The sequence below is a fragment of the Zingiber officinale genome, chromosome 2B (assembly GCF_018446385.1).
Source record: "Zingiber officinale cultivar Zhangliang chromosome 2B, Zo_v1.1, whole genome shotgun sequence".
Classification (NCBI taxonomy): Eukaryota; Viridiplantae; Streptophyta; class Magnoliopsida; order Zingiberales; family Zingiberaceae; genus Zingiber; species Zingiber officinale.
Genome location: NC_055989.1, coordinates 144,957,831 through 144,974,861, shown reverse-complemented (window position 1 = coordinate 144,974,861; position 17,031 = coordinate 144,957,831). Strand labels below are relative to the sequence as shown.

The window sequence follows — 17,031 nt, the reverse complement described above, 5'->3', positions numbered from 1 at the left end:
GGGTTGGTCCGGCCTATTGTTCTTTCCTTGTGCTTATTTTGCTTTAGGAGATTGGTCGGGCCTATTGAATTTTGTATCGGCTTAAATCTTACATTTTTTATCCGAGCTGAAGAAGAAGAAGAAAACAAAAATAAATTAAATAGAAGTTACTAACTAGAAATAGAATTTTCTAAAAATTTCATTGCAATTATCATTAAATTCTTATTTATTCAAATTTAAAAAATTAATATTAATGTAATTGTAATTAACTAAAAGTTTTCATTTTATATTTTATAGAGTAATAAAATAATTATTTTATTTTATGAAGTAATAATTAAGTAATAAAATTTCTTTCTAACTATCAATTGTTCTACCTGATGCAATGGAAGGACCTACTCCTATCTCGGCTCTTATACACGCTGCTACCATGGTGGTAGCAGCGGGAATTTTCCATGGTAGCAGCGGGAATTTTTCTTGTAGCTAGATTTCTTCCTCTTTTCATATCCATACCTTACATAATGAATATTATTTCTTTAATAAGTGTAATAACAGTACTATTAGGAGCTACATTGGCTCTTGCTCAAACAGAAATAGAAAGAAGTTTAGCCTATTCCACAATGTCTCAATTGAGTTATATTATGTTAGTTCTAGGTTTAGGTTCTTATCGAGCTGCTTTATTCCCGGATTGTTCATCTAAACCAAGGCTGTTATAAATGCTTGAAGATATCTCAACAGGAAAGTTAATATTTTACTATCAATAATAAGTTTTATGTTCGGAAACGAAGGAAGAAAATCCGACGTACCTGCACTAGAAGATGTACCTGCACTAGAAGATGGGACGACATAGTCGTGGAGGAGACTGGACAAGATGCCGCGGAACTTAGTCTCCAACAACAGCTTCTCGCTGGAGGATGAAGCGGCGGCGGAGCGGGAGGTGGCGATAAGCTACTTCAACTCATGAATGTGCTTGGCCATAGCGGAGCGGGAGGCGGCGATAAGGTCGCCAAACTCGTCCATCTGATCGGCCATACAGAAGGTGACGGCACTCACTTGCTTTTAGGTTTAAACGAAGGAAGCAAATAAAATAAGCCTAGTCATTGAAGGAGTCAAATTTCACTTGACTTGCCATTATTATTATTATTATTATTATTATTATTATTATTATTATTATTATTATTATTATTATTTTATTTTTGGAAACCGATGGATTATAGAAATTATAATTATATCGTGAAACTATAATGGAATTAAACATATGTTTTAGTTGACTACTTTATTAAAGAAGTGTTTAGATTGTTTTTTTAATAGCATGGTAAGAGATGAATGATATTATTTGTAATTTAAGTGATTAATTTATTTTTTAAAATTTTACTGTTTTATTGTTAATTTAAGGAAGTGTCTAGATTCCTTCTTGTCTTTTCTTTCCAGGATTATTAAAATATTTTATGGATTTTGGCGAAGTTGATTTTTACACCTGGGAGGAATTCGTTCTCATGTGGATGATGGCCCCACAGATTTAAAAAAATGTTAAACTTGGGACGCCAGCCCCACAAATTTCTAGTGAACGTTACTCGAGTCTACCTTAATATCGGTATTTTGGAACAATTTGAAGTGCTCAATGTGACCATGCGGATGATGTTGGACCTGGGCATAACTCCGGGTCTACCTTAATGCCGGAAATATCAGCGTCGTGCCGCATCGGTTCGGTGACTAAAGTCGCTACCTATTGATCGTAGCGAAGAAGGTCACTCAGGGTCACGGAGCGACTCGATCGCATTTGCTTCCTTTGGTTGCATAAATCGGTAATCAGCTTATGGAGGAATGATATACCTAAGTAAAAATTTTAAAAAAATATTTAAAGATAGACACAAGCCCGCTCAAGGCATAGACCATTAAAACATATGCCTAGAGTCCCAATTTTATTTGGGGCTCATTGATTAATTAATTAAATATATTGAAAAATTAAATTAACATCATTAATATTAATTAATTATAAATGTCATACTAATTCATTAATGACACCTTGTTAATTAATTCATTATTGATTCAACTTCCTATTTATACTTTATACTTATCTTTATTTCCTCATTAATTGTCTACCATAATTTTATATGAGATTTTATTCTGCCTTAAATATAATTCATTTTTAAATTGACATATTTTTTTCTCTTTTTTTTTATTATTAATCAGATTCCCATTTTATTTCCCATTTTATTTTGCAATTAGTAATACTATTCTTATAAAACCTAATGAATTCTTTTCTCCTCAATATTTCTTAAAAATCCTAATAGTTCTCTCATTAGTGCATTGTGTCCTTTTCTTTTTTCATCAACGATTTTACATGTTTCTCCTTCCTCACTAATGATACTCGCAGAGAACGTCCTTCTCTTCCTTTGCCGATAATATTTCTTCCTCGTTCTTTCTTTTTATTTCTCGATAATAATATGAATTAGAGATTTTTTTTATCATAAAATACAAAGAAAAATGCATTAACAAAAATAAATTTTTTAAAATTAAAATTAATAAAGTGTATTTGACATTCTAACTAAAAAGATTAAATAATTTAATATTTTTATTAATAATAAATAAAATTATTATCAAAATACAAAACTAAATTTTATATCAAAAATTAGTTTTTTTAAAAAATAATATTTTTTTTAATAACTAATTTTAAAAATATTTTTTAAATTATTATTTTCAATCTAAATGAAAAATGTTAAAGAAAATTAAAAATATATTAAAAAATTTTGTTTTTTTAATTTTTTTTTTGCCTAGAGCCTCAAGAAATCTTGAGATGCTCTAGATAGATATAGAAATTCATGGACCACGTTCACATTTCACTCTTTATATGTTCCATCATTTATATATTTATCCTTGAGTATTTACTTGAGCATATTATTTTTCTTAACTCGTATCTCAAGCCGAACGCTCATGCCCCTCGCTCTACGGTCAGAAATTGATTTGAGAGAGAGAATGTGAGTGATTGGGCGGTGATCGAGGCATTCGATTAAAGCGAGAAAGCGTTCGATAAGGAAGATGGTGCACCGATTAAATCTACCGGAGCAGCTGAATGATTGGTCCCCCGGGCCTTCTCCGCGTCTGTATTTGCACCCGCTTCCAGTTCCTCATCTAGGTATTCCTGCATCGATTAGGATTTAAGATTTAGAATGCGCCATGAAGGATATGATTATTGTAAAGATTGGGATCCTCACTCACTGTTTGTGCACTTCATTTTTTTTTTCTTTAGTTGTGGAACGCATGCCAGTCACGTGATAATCAAAATTATTTCAAATACTTCTCAAAATATCTTAAAATTAAAAAAAATATATTTTGAAGAAAAAAAATCTTTTAAATTCATTTTTAAAATGGCTTGATTTTTTTTTTAAAAAAATGTTTTTAAAAATGAGTTTGTAAAGAGTAATAAGGTTTTTCAAACAACATGAACGAAAATATTGAAAGTATAAGCCTCGGGAGCAATGGGAGGCTTGAGTGCTGAAAATGCTCCTCAAGCCACTTCAACTTTCTCCTCTTTGCAAAGGGCATCGAGTAATAGTTCATGGTTTTCGTGTCCCTGGCAAAGCCGATCGATTCCAGCCCATCGAAGAACTCACCGGCAAGTCTTCTCACAACTTTTGCGATTGTTTCCAGCTGAATTTGGCTGCAAAATTGATCAGACAGCAAGGATTGAACAACAGCATCGACTGTGGCATTCTGAACCTTCAAGATCACTCGTCTGATGTGATGTGCATTTCTAGATTCTTCATCTGTTTGTTTGGCTTACGCTAGAAAGATGCCATCGAATGTGGCAGTGTGGTATAACAAACAGCCCTCAAATCCTCGAGAATTACTGATGAAGAATTGTTGGTTAAGGTAACATTTTGTATGCTCAAATCGTTTCTGCCCTTCCTATTGTTCAGTTAAAATCACCGTAGTAAGCGACCAAAATCCATGCACGACTGGAATCCAACATCAAGGTTTACCAGGATGAAGCCGAGAATCCCACTGGCTTCAAACGCTAAGTGCGGTGCCCAGCCCTCTTCAAATGCCGGCTTTGACGCCACACGAGGCGCAGGCAGCTGCGGGTACCGACCGCACGCATACCTATCTTTTCCCTTCCACTTTAATAGGAAAATCTATGTTAAGAACATCCATAAGTTAATAAAATGAAATAGCTCCACAATTTAAAATAGCCTGCCCCCTTTAGTTCTTGGAGGTGGCATATAATCCTCAAAATATTAAACCAAAAGTCAAGAAATGCTCTATATGTTAAGTAAATGTCACAAGTCATAGACTCACAACTCATTGACAAGTGAGGATCAAAAGGAGAATTCTTGATAACTTACAGTGATTGAAATCTAAAGTCCTAAACATGCAGAGCTTGATACTATAAACTGACTGCTTTCCCATCATTTCAAACAAAGAGTTTGACTTCATGAAAGCCAATTAGGATGGCAAACAAGATAAAGATGATGTCACTTAATACCTGATTTCACCAAAGAGTCAAGAGAGAAGGTGGGGCATCAATTCTTGGGCCAGTAATACTATTGTAAATGTAGAGTTTTTTGACAGAGAAATGATCACTGACTGCAACGACCCTCATCCATTCTCATCAATAACCTCCATGTGAAGCCGTGGCATCTTCTTAGCTAATAATCTGCATTCCCCCATACGACATCAGGCATTGCATTGTCTCCAGTTTATCTGGATTGTCCAACAATGCCTTGATCCCAAACGGACATTTCCTAATTTCCAGCACGCATAATTTCCTACAACCAGATAGAATGTAATGAAGACCTGCATCTCCATCACCACCACAACCAACTGAGAGCCTCTCAAGACGATTTGCTGAGGCCCCAATTGTTGTGAACACGCAATCAGTAAGAAGACCAGATATGGAGAGAGGTCCTAGCAGGATTCAACAATAGCCCCAAATCCAGCATCTAGAGGTTCTTGAGTAATATAATCAGCCAATCAGGGGTGTAAGGCTTCATGATGCAGAGTGGAAATATGTGAGATTGGGGCGATTATTAGCAATAGTAAGGAGGGCAGAATTAGTCATCTGCCGGCAAAAATAGAGAACAGACTCACGCATTACACAACCAGAAAAGACAGCAATGAGGCCCATTTCTGTGAGAGGACATAATGTCAATCAGAAGGAAATATTCACAATTTTCAAAGGAGTTTGCAAGATGATGCCACAGCAATAAACCTGTCGTCCTCAATTAAGTCCCTAACCTGACAGAGCATGTCCCTTGTTAATATGCATACACAAACAGAAGCACGACATACTATCAGGGAAATAAAACAATGATATAGACTTTTTTGTTAGTGACTGTTCTACTGATAAAATTCATTCCTGCAGCAAAAAAATAAAACCAAAATTAACAATTTAAGTCTCTGCCAATAGTGAATTGTACGAAAACATGTACACAGAGAAAAGACAAACAATCAATAAGGAATTTTAAAAAAAACATGCATTGTAAAAGTAAACACCCTATCACTGGAATAGCTGGATAGCATATCAAAAGATGCAATTGCTCCAAATGAAGAAAACTATATTAATTAGACGAGGCCATGAAGATATACCCATAGCTGTTGAAGAGTTTTACACTGGCTAACTACTTTTGAGAGCTCTGGTGTTTGTATGCTAGACTGATGGAGACACAGTGCTGCAAGACCTTCACAAATTGAATATATTGTTGGTAAGTAAAATGGTCCAGCTTTCCAAGATAGATTCTTCAGATGTTTTAAGTGAGCAAAAGCATATTCAAGCTTGGAGAGAAATCATGAACGATCTTCTCCTATGAGAATGCCAATTCCAAGGTCTACCAGCTGTGGAGCCCTGTGTAGAAAGGCCAACAAGTTTTTCTAGAGAGGTGACATGATTGAGTCCGAGGTCCTTGAGATTGGGACATATGCTAATGAGGCGCTCAAGAATAGATACATTCTTCTCACCATCCCGACATGCAATGTTGAGAGTAACCAGGCGATGGAACAGTTTGGACAAAAAGGATTTTTCTGAAGCAAGCTCTCATAATGGAGAACTTTTTTCTTGTGTTTCTCAAATTTTCTTTTCGCAGGAATTTCTGCATCAGTCAATAACAATCAATAGACCACGATAACATGGTATTCTACCTATTAAGTTACTAAAAAACTACTACCCAAACAAATGCAGCTACTGACTGCAGGGAACCAATTGAATTCACTAAATAGCATAGTCATGTACCATATATGGCCAAGCTACCACTAAATTGGAATGAGAATTTCAGATGGTGCAGAGAGAGAAAAAGCAACATTCAAGGGTTGCTTTCCAAGTTGTTTCATACCTCTGCCAACAAGCTACTCAAATTAATTACTGGGAAGGCAGAATGATACACGATGCAAAATACATGTGAAGGTTTGACCAGCATTTTTGTGTTTTAAATTGATAGTAACAAAACAGAAACTACAAATGTTCTTTGCTGTAATATATTGGCTTTTAAATAATCCCATAATTTTCTTTTGTTTATCCATCATACACTTGGGAAGAGCACAACTTATACACTTGAGATGGAATTTCAACACTTTGTAAGTTGTATTCTAAAAAGAACAAAAGTATATTTTCTTCTCCATCTCTAATAGCATACAACTATTAGTTTTAGTTCTTGATTTTTTTTTTTAAATAACTAAATTCATTTAAGGGAATACAGTAGAAATGTATGCCACATTCTACTCAGAGGTTAGAGAACTTTTGACATGTCACAACAAAATATCTTGAGAAGGATAAAATATTTTGTGGACAGTGTCAATGACTTGGGACACTCCCAATAACTTTAAAAAACTAGGACACTGTGTTAAACAATGAAAAAAAATTATGTTAATTTAGTATGTCCAACATAATACCTGACCGTTCACCATTCTTGATATTTCCAGTGGGACACCAATGATATTAGTTTAGTTAGACACAATAAAGCATAATCATCATCTGATATGTGTGATTGGATCTTCACAATAAAAAAGATGCTAAGTAATGTGTAAACCCTGTTTAGTACCCTAGGTGAAAACAACTATGACCAGTAAAATGTCAAATACTTGAGTTTGACAAGTGAAAAACAGGCCATGGGTTTTTATTTCTCTGTGTAGTTACAACACTGTGGATCAATCACTCAGTTTAGGTAGCATTGGACAATTTCTCATTACCCAAAAAACGAACTACCTATCCTATGGTGTCACCTATTTAAATCAAAAGTAAGATCATTCAGATCCTCAAATAGCCCAATTCTGCAAGTGGTTTGCATAACAGAACCACATTTTTTTTTTCTAAATGATTATCATGTCCTACAGCTCCATTACAGCCCACATTCCTAAGTTGTTCTTCATAGAAAATTCATTATTGATCAATCAAGGAATCGTCAATTCCAAGACCAGCACTGTCATTCACGGCATAAAACAGGAGAAACAAGAGCATGAGTAATGGGCAGGATTTAGCATAGCAAAAAAAAAAAAAGAGGAAGAAGTAGAGGACACTTACTGTCAGTGGATTTCGTGTCGGAGGCCTTGCCAGTGAAGGCGTCCTTGATGGACTTGTCAATCGTCGATGCGGTTGGTGGTGATGTCGGGCCTCCATGCCTTGCGGCAGCTCCGACGTCAAATTTGGCGCATGCATCGATGCTGGGAAGATGAGGCAGTTCGCAAGCGACCATGAGACTTTGCACAATCTTGACTAGAGGAAGATGATGGCGGAGAGTGAAGGGGTGGCGTCAACGAGCTACAAAGAGAAGGAGGACTATGATGAGGTGTTGGTGGCCCACTCAGCATCTTAGCACGGACGTGGTGCTTTTGGAGGTGAACAAGATGAATATTGTAATTTTTAATTTTAGCCCCTTTTTTTCCTCCTTGTGTTTTTTAAAAAATTCCCCCCTTTTCCTCATAATTATTGTAAAGTTTAGAAAATGTATTTGAATGGGATGAATATTCGATGTCATACGGACATCCATAATGGAAACTCCTTCGTCAACGTGGCTATGGTGGGAGGGAGCATGCTTAGGGAGCTGCTCCTTCATTTTTTTTTATTAAAATATTTTTTTTAGTTTTTGTTTAAAAAAATATTTTTTTAGTTTTTGTTTAAAAAAAAAAGAGATGAGAAATATATATAACAAAAAAGTGTGAAATCCATAAAGATGTTGTTGAGAGATGTTTTAATAGTGGAAAGATGTGTGAGGTTTTTTACTTTTAATGTGATGTTGATGTGTCATCGAGAGATTTCTTGGAGAGCTCCCACGATAGTGGATGCTCTGAGTCTCTCTTTTTAATATTTTCCTTAAAACCATTAAAAAGTTTGGAAAATAGAATTTGTATCCCGTGGATTATTAAAAGAGAGAGAGAAAGTTTTACTTTATAATTTTTTTAAAATTATTTGGCGCCAACTATACAAGTTAATTTTTCTTTTTACAAATCCTAATTAAATTTGAGGGTATTCATAGATAAAATATAGTAAATTTCATTTTAACCACCATACTTTATTTTAGATTTAAAATAACTTCACAACTCTATAATTTTTAATGGAAATTATTACAATTTCTATCATTTTATCCTTCTTTCCTGGCTAACCACTTGAATGTTTGGAAGAAAATCAAAAGAACTCTAAATTATAATTACTCAACTCTAGTATATTATTTCCATTATTATCTTTCACCTAAATTGTGAAAGTGGGGGCGTCACATGTTGTAGCAACTACTTTCGTAGCGGCTAATGTGAATATTAAGAGAGCAAGTTGAATCCATATTGTAACTGTTACAACTGTTGTAGCAACTGTAGTTTGTAGAATCGTGATCCAGAATGTAGGATAACATGATCCAATGATCCAAAAGTACCAAAACGGTCTTGGATCGGTTGGGATCATTTTCTGCGTTGGGATCAGAGCAAGATCGGTAGAATCGATATGATCCTACGTTACAAATGATTCCATGGGCAAGAAAACTAACTTTTGACTCGGGTTGAATGACCTATAACTGTTATCGGGGTCTAACCCGTAACAACTCAGTCTCAAGCCCGAAAAATGTAATTTAAATCATTTTTAAAAGCCTAGAAGAATTTTAGTCCTTTTATTACTTTATAATTTAGGTTATTTTTATCTTTTGCAAAATTAGGATTTTGAGACTAATTAAAACATTTATTTAGTTGATTTTGGGGGAATATTTTTGATCATTAATAATATTCCTGCCATTCATTTTCCCAAATTATTTGTTTTGGATGCCTATTTCTTGATATTCTGCTGATCAACAGATCTTTAAAAGATTATTTCCAACATTCTGTTCAAATTAACGGAATCAATAGTTTCCGCTACGTCAACCACTTTGTTGGCTTTTAAATTGGATAACAATGTCAACTATGGTGTCGAATATCGACAGTTGCGTGTATATGCAAAATTATTAATCTATTTATATGCAAATGATTTTTTTAGTCATTTTTAAATTATTAATCACGTATAATTAAGATAATGTTTAATCATAAAATTTCAAGAATTTTTGATAGGATCATATGATTCTATGATCTAATCCATCCGATCCTGATCCCAAATCGATCAAGCGTAGGATCACGTTCCTACAAACTATGGTAGAAGCTATGATTTCGTAGTTACTACAATTGTGAACATGGTAGTATTTGCGTTGTAGCAGCTACGAAACCGTAACTGCTACAATGTAAATATTGATGAACATGTCAAATCCATCTAAATTTAATGCATGAAAGATACTGAGGGCAACTCTTTTATTTTACTGGGAGAGTTAGTGGGATGGAGCATCATTTTGATTTTTTGCCCAATTATTTATATCATTAAAAGAGTTCTTTTTGGTAGAACGTGAAATCCATAATTGTATATCTAAAATACCTCTATATGCAAGGCGATTTGAGTCATCACGAAAAATATTGGATTAGGATTGAGAGTTTTAGGATATAGTCAAATTGGGTTGGACTCGAAATCTAACTCAAACTTTTTTGGGGTTGGGTTAGGTTCAGGTACCTGGGTTGAAAGAAAAGAACTACAGATAAGAAGTTTATAAGCATAACAGAGTTGTATTACTCCAAAAAGGATAATAGAAAAGAAAAGAACTACAGATAAGAAGTTTCAGAAAATTTAGGCCTATATGATGGCAAGTTAAGGGAAGATTATAATCACATTAACATTAGGACATAAACAATACAATTAGTCAAACTTTTTTCCTACCATTGTTGAGGACAAATAACAAGTCTAGTTTGGTAAAACCAGTGTTTTAAATCGCGTAGCGTTGGTTCATAGCGTTTTTGTCTTGTCATTGCGTAGCGTAAATAGCGTAGCGTATAGCGCAAGCTTTTCGTGCACGTCAATGTTTAAATTTTAAAAAATAAAATATACTTATATAAGTAAAATAAAAATAACATAACCTAAAATTAATCATAATAATTCATTACATGTCAAAATATCCCATACCAACAATTTAAAAAGTCTTATAATTAAAACAACATAACTTAAAAATAATCAGTATCATCCAACTCTATATCACTATCATCATCAATAGTGTCTATGGTTGGAAAATTTCCACTATCAAAAGTTGGAATTACTCCATAATTTTCAGCATCAAGATGATTATCTTCCACATCAATAAGACTCAACCTTGCTTGTTTGTCTTTGCTTCCACCTATTATATAAGAGATACAACATTTAAGAATCAATTATAGATGAAGTAGATATAAATAAATAATTTGCATATGCTTAGTGCTTACTTGAATTTTCAGCAACTCTTTTTTTTGAATTCGTAGGAGGAACTTCAACTATATCCTCAACATCTTCGACTCGCTTATCTGAGTCGAAAAGACTTTCAAAAGTAGCAGATGGCACACTCACAATAGGATCACTTTCAAATAATTCATCATCTTCAAGCCATTTAGTAGTTACGGGGAGAACTGGACCTTCTTTCTCAGTTATCCATTCATCATCTGAATTAATTTCATCAACTACAATGGGATCAATCTTGTCTCTCCTCCTAATACTTCTCTCCCTAAGCTTGAAGTTATATTTCACAAACACCAACGCATTCAACTTTGCATGTTCAAGCCTATTTCTCTTTTTTGTATGAATCTAATATTACAAAAAAGAAAACATATATATATAAAAATAAACAATGATATGAAAATTATAAAACAATTAAAATTCAAGTAGAGTTAGAAACTTAGAATACTCACCGATTCAAAAGTGCTCTAATTTCTTTCACATCCCGAAGCACTACAAGTGAGACCAAGCACTCGAATTGCAAATGTAGTAAGCTCGGGTGTCTTACTTCCAAAACATTCCCACCACAAGACTAATAAGTAATAACATTAAAAAAAATTACAAGAATGTATATAATTTTAAAATATGAATGCTAGTATAATTTTACAAGAACGGTTACAAGAAGAAAATTTTACCCGGAGTTCGCAACATTCTTGTTCGTTTTGCTATTGGAGTTCCAAATTCTCCTTCAGCTTTATTATATAAGTCCAATTGGATGTCTGCTTTAAGACGATCATCAGAAGACAACATCCTATCTATGCAAGTATACAATCCATCTCTAACTTCATCACAATAAGAAAATCTTTCTTCATAACGCAATTGCGGATTCAAATAGTACCCGGCCGCGTGTAGAGGATGATGAAGTTGTGGAGTCCATCGTGAATCAATTTTTTTCCAAATGGGTTTGTATTTTCTGTCAACTCCCCCACAATTAAATTTTATTGTCTCTTTTGCCTTATCCATAAGTTCATAAATATATCCCATGGCCGATCTCTCCTCCGAATCAACTTCCCTTAACACACTTACAAGAGGAACAACACTCTTAACACAAAATGCAACATGTGGCCAAAAGTTGGGATCGTTAATAACAATTCTCTTCACGACCTTCCCCTGAGTTGTTTGAGATAGTGGTGAACTAACCCAATCTTCGGAAGCAAACATTTGTTCAAGTGGCCTTTTAACCTTATACATACTCTGAAGAGTGAGAAATGAAGTAGCAAAGCGAGTAACGAGACGGAGAATTTCTTTCCCGTTTGTATACTTTCTCATCAAAGAAAGTATAGTCCCATGACCATAAAGGAACTTCACAACCATCTTAGCATGCTCAATTGTGTCAGAAAAAATCTTCAACTTTGCAATATCCTCCAACATTAGATCAATGCAATGCGCCGCACAAGGTGTCCACCAAATTCTATGTCTAGTCTCCATAATTTTTTCCCCGCCTTAATGCAATTCAAAGCATTATCCGTGACAATTTGAATTACATTTTCCTCTCCCACCTCATCAACATCATTAAGATATTTAAAGATCAATTCCCCATTTTTAATAGAATCTGATGCATCAAAAGAAAGCGTCGGCGGGACTATTTATTAAAAAATTGATCAAACTTCTATTCTTTCCATCCGTCCAACCATCGGACATAATAGTGCATCCATATTTTTTCCATGCCTTTTTATGCTCCTCATATATTAGGTTGATGCCATCAACCTCAGCTTTAAGTATCCAAGTTCTTAACTCATGCATTGAAGGAGGCTTGAACCCTCTTCCATATTCCGCAATGCCCTCAACCATAGGCAGCCAATAAGGATCATTCACAACATTAAACGGAAGTGCGGCAGAGTAAATAAAACGACCAATTCTACGCTTCACATCAACCAACAAATCTTTTTTGTATGTCGAATTTAGGGTTGTTTGTCGAGGTTCGGAACTAACAAACCCATGAAGAGTACCTTTACCTTTTGATTCACCACTACCAGATCCAGAACATCCAATTGAATTTCCCCCTACACTTCCAACTTTTGATGATTGTGTACTCATACTTTGGGGACTTTCACCGATCTCTCGTAACAATTCAGTTTGTTTACTTTTAGATGCTCTAATTTTGTCAAGTGATTCTCTAATTTCTTTCTTAATATCATCCGGAACACTAACACAAGGTGCAACCCCTTTATGAGTTTGAGCTAAATGTTCCTTCAAGCGAGTAATCCCTCCATTCGATATATGATGACAAAATTTGCACCGAACAGCTTTTTCCCCTTCATTTTGATAACAATACTTCCAACCAATATCTTTTTTATCTTTTTTTGATAAATTCGTAGACATTGCAAATTCTAACTAGACAATCAAAATCCTAGAAAAAAAAAATCAGAATAAATAATTAATTAATTAGAAACAAATCAGCAAAAAAAAAAAAAAAAATCAATCCAGGGCATCTGGATCGATCCAAGGAATTGGATCGATCCAGCGATCGATCCAGGGTCGAACAGAAAGGATCTGGATCGGTCGCTAGATCGATCCAGACCCTGGATCGGTCGCTTGATCAATCCAGATCCTTCCAGGGTCGAACAGAAAGGATCTGGATCGATCCAGCGATCGATCCAGGGTCTGGATCGATCCAGCGACCGATCCAGATTTCGAACAGAAAGGATCTGGATCGGTCGCTGGATCGATCCAGATCCTTTCTGTTCGACCCTGGATCGATCGCTGGATCGATCCAGATGCCCGACTTCTGGAAATCGCGAAATCGTTTTTGCTCCTTCGAGAAAAAAAAACGAGAAGGAAAACCTAAACGAAGAAAACGAAAGGAAGGAGAAAAGCTTACCTCCAATCGCTGTCCCTCGCCACCACTCACAGGTCACCGCTCGCTGCTCGCCGATCGCCGCCTGTCGCCTCTGCAGTCTGCCCTACCTTCGCCTCTGCCACAGTCACGATTCGACTCACCTTTGCCCTAGCTATTGGTCAGCAATTTGTAATTTTAGCGCCCGCTATGGGGCGCTAGGGCATGATAGCGCACGCTATGTGCGCTATCGACGCTTTTGTCCTGAATAGCGTGGGCTATTCGGGACAATCGCGATTCAGCGAACGCTCTGCAGCGTTCGCTGGTCGTAGCGCGCGATAGCGCACTATGTAGCGCGCTATTCGCCGCTATTGAATACACTGGGTAAAACATAATATCATTCAATATGAAGAAGCCATTAAGTGGAAGAAAAAACAAAATCTTGAGTGTATTGCATTGCTAGTTGAAGATTGGCAAGCATGAGGCGGTACATTATCTATAAATGACATATCTGTCATGTTAACAAAACTTGAAGATCCCCTCTATTAAAGTGTATTATCCAAATTAAACACAAATATAGGATCATCCATGACATAACTAGCAATTTGCCAATAGGCACACTTATTGACAAGAAGATAGAGATAAATATTCTCATAGAAAGAAAAGAAAAATTATCACATCAAATTTTCTCCATGCACACTTATTGAAGTAAATAGCTTACTTGCACAAAAATTTCAGCATCAATAGCTACAAAAGATAGATAGTAGTGGCCATGATATTGAAATACCTGTGAGGCCATGTCTTATATAGTAAAGCTCCTCAAGAGGCTGAAAACCTGTAGGAGAAAAAAAGAAACCAAACAATTTGTGTATTTGTGTTAATAGTTGGAATTTGACATCTTTCGGTAGCTATTAATATTAGAATGAAAGCAGAAAATAAAAGCCTAAGCAGGGATCAGATATGGATATGGAAGCATGTCATAGCGGAGGAGTGGAATTCTAGTTAACCATCTAAGTCCCAAATTTCCAATAAGGACGTAACAATCACAAGGCAGAAATACCAATGATGCGTCTAGGTTAAGATTTGAGATTTAATTGCTTCTAACATTTTCCTCACCACCTTTCACTAGAAAACCACTATAGTGAATAATATCAATTTTTTACATTTGAAACTGATAGAAAGTGGAAGCTTGATTGAAATAAAAATCAACTTGAACGAGCCCTTCTATCTTCAGAATTAGTAGAATGAAGCTCGGACACTTGGATTATCAAAAATAAATAAATAAATGCTTCCCAATCCAGAACAAGTCAGTCTCCTTGTTCCAGGACTCACGAACCACAGATGGGGTTGAACAAGTTCAAAAGGACTAGTGACCTTGCACAATAAAATAAATATCTAACACCGCATAGTGATGGCATTAATGAAAAATATAAATATGGAATTTACCTTCAGTCAAGAAAATCTCAAAAAGAGTCTCGAATTTATTGAAAAATCATGCAAACACTTCTTCTCTACTTAGGCAAAGTGAACTTGGGTTGATCTCTTGCAGTGCAGCATTCAAACATGTAGTTGGATTCTCATTGTCCAAGTTCAATCCATTGCCTGTAAAAGAATAGTTCACAAATTGTGCCTAAGGAGAACCTAGTGGATCAAATTAGACCAAATACACAAGCTATAGTCATCTACTTAACTTATATATCCAACAAGAAAAATAAAATACAACAAAAGAGGATAATTCCAGTACAATAGATTTTCAAATCATTGTAATTCACACAGGTTTTCAATTGTACCAGTGTTTTACTAGAAGGTCAGGAGCACTCAAAAATAACATTATTAGAAAACCCACGCTAATACAAAAGAAGGGACCTGTTTACCCGCACAAACATTGAAATTCTTTGATCTATAAGTTGAAGTACAAAGAATTCCACCAACTTTCAGGCCATTTAGATAAAGATCATTCGGCCACTTAATTCTAACATCAAGATTTGGCAAACCTGAAATTTGATCATATCCATAAATCAACAGATAATTGGTCAAAAGTTAAATTGAGAAGAAAAAAAATTGAAAGAAGAGCCAAAAGAGATACACCATACTGCAAGAGATAGAGCAAGAGATACACCATACTGCAAAAGAGGTAGCTTCCTTCCATCTGCAATGTGAAGGAGAAAAGGAGGCAACCAAAAAAGGAGGCAACCAATGGGCGATTCCTAAACATTCTTCACTCGACCTTCATAGTCAGAGAGAGAGAGAGAGAGAGAGATTCTTTTATGAATAACAAACTTCAAAGACTCAAGAGAAAACAAAGAAACAGTGAACGAGAACCAAAACCAAAATTGCAATTTCATGAAGACCTCTTCCTTTGTACTGCAGATCAGAAACACAGACTGTGCCCAGAGAAAGCTCAGCGAAGTTCCTATCCACGATACAAAAACCCAATGCGGGGGATTCAAAACCCAATAAACGAATCGAGAACTGGAATGAGGAGAAAAACGAGATGGGTTTCGGTTGCTCCCACTTGGAAACGAGGTCATGGGTGGAGGGAATCTTCGGGGACAATATGAGGAGCCGCACGAACCGGCTTGTGCTGAGGGCGCCCATGTATGTACGAGGATCAAAGGTGGCGGCCTCGGCCTCGAAACCAACTAAAACCCTAGTCTCTGGTTCCTCTTCGTCGATCAACTTCACTGTATCCGACCTCCATTTGAGTGATAGAGCGAGGGCGTCCTCTTGAGGGGACTTGCCAGAGAGGACGAGGATAGTGGCAGGACTGAGGCCGTCCATGGGACTACCGCAGAAGGAGGAGAAGGAAGTTAGGTAGAAGGCGGAGACCGGGAGTCTTCGGCAGTGAAGCGGCTTCGGACGGAACCTGAGGAGGGTGGCGGCGGGCCGGACTAGAGCGGAGCAGGCAGTGGACCATCTCTGATCCACATATCCCGCCTGGTTTCAAGGAGGCCCGATTCAATTTCGATATCAACAAGGGCCGGCGACGCATGGTATCGGATAGGACGCGTGGCAGTTTCCCAGTGGACGAACACTGTCCATGACTCCGTTCTTCCCGTAAATATCGTCTATGCATTGATTTCTGGACCAATATCTTCGATTTATCATTCTGACCGATTGAAAAACAACTAAAATTGATATTTATTTATTTTTTAATAGGAAATATGCTCTAAATTGAAATTCATCATTTCGAATAATTCCACAAAGAACTCAAATTACTAGCATTTTTATTTTTTTTTATAAAAATGTATTCCTTAAATATATTTTAAAAATTAATATAAAAATATATTCAATTGATCTTTTGTTTATAAATGAAATTTCTCTAATTTAATGTGAGCCAATAAAAATTAAATAAAATGAAGAAAATAACCTTTGCTAATAGAGAATCAAAGTTCTCATCTTTGATTACAATTGTTTCATCAAAATTCTCATCTTTTCTACATACTTATTCACGTTCCTATGCTCGACTTCTTGCATGCCCGCCTCCACG

General features: G+C 35.8%; 1 protein-coding gene across 24 annotated transcripts; it reads right to left on the bottom strand.

Moving 5' to 3' along the window:
• Positions 1-3,353: 3,353 nt before the first annotated feature.
• LOC122047626 lies at positions 3,354-16,592 on the bottom strand. 24 transcript variants are annotated; one of them, XR_006130606.1, is made up of 9 exons: positions 15,416-16,592; positions 14,988-15,143; positions 14,329-14,376; positions 7,490-7,726; positions 5,566-6,065; positions 5,189-5,214; positions 4,463-5,106; positions 3,960-4,112; positions 3,358-3,885 (listed from the first exon to the last, which is right to left on the bottom strand). XR_006130606.1 is itself a non-coding variant. In XM_042609021.1 (8 exons), the coding sequence occupies exons 4-8, from the start codon at positions 7,659-7,661 to the stop codon at positions 4,943-4,945; spliced, it is 351 nt and encodes a 116-aa protein (XP_042464955.1). In that variant the 5' UTR covers positions 7,662-7,726; positions 14,329-14,376; positions 14,988-15,143; positions 15,416-16,588; the 3' UTR covers positions 4,553-4,942. The 24 variants fall into 24 exon arrangements, 4 of the variants coding, with proteins under 4 accessions (XP_042464953.1, XP_042464954.1, XP_042464955.1 ...); XR_006130611.1 differs by lacking the exon at positions 5,566-6,065 and having other exon boundaries at positions 4,463-4,964; positions 5,068-5,106; positions 15,416-16,590; XM_042609021.1 differs by lacking the exons at positions 3,358-3,885; positions 3,960-4,112 and having other exon boundaries at positions 4,553-4,964; positions 5,068-5,106; positions 5,566-5,657; positions 15,416-16,588.
• Between the last annotated feature and the right edge of the window lie 439 nt (positions 16,593-17,031).

Coding starts and splice junctions, on each gene's coding strand:
- LOC122047626 (XM_042609018.1), bottom strand. CDS start 11,956: ATGTATAAGGTTAAAAGGCCACTTGAACAAATGTTTGCTTCCGAAGAT. Junction 11,298..11,400: donor AAGAATGTTGCGAACTCCGG/GTAAAATTTTCT, acceptor ATTACTTATTAG/TCTTGTGGTGGGAATGTTTT.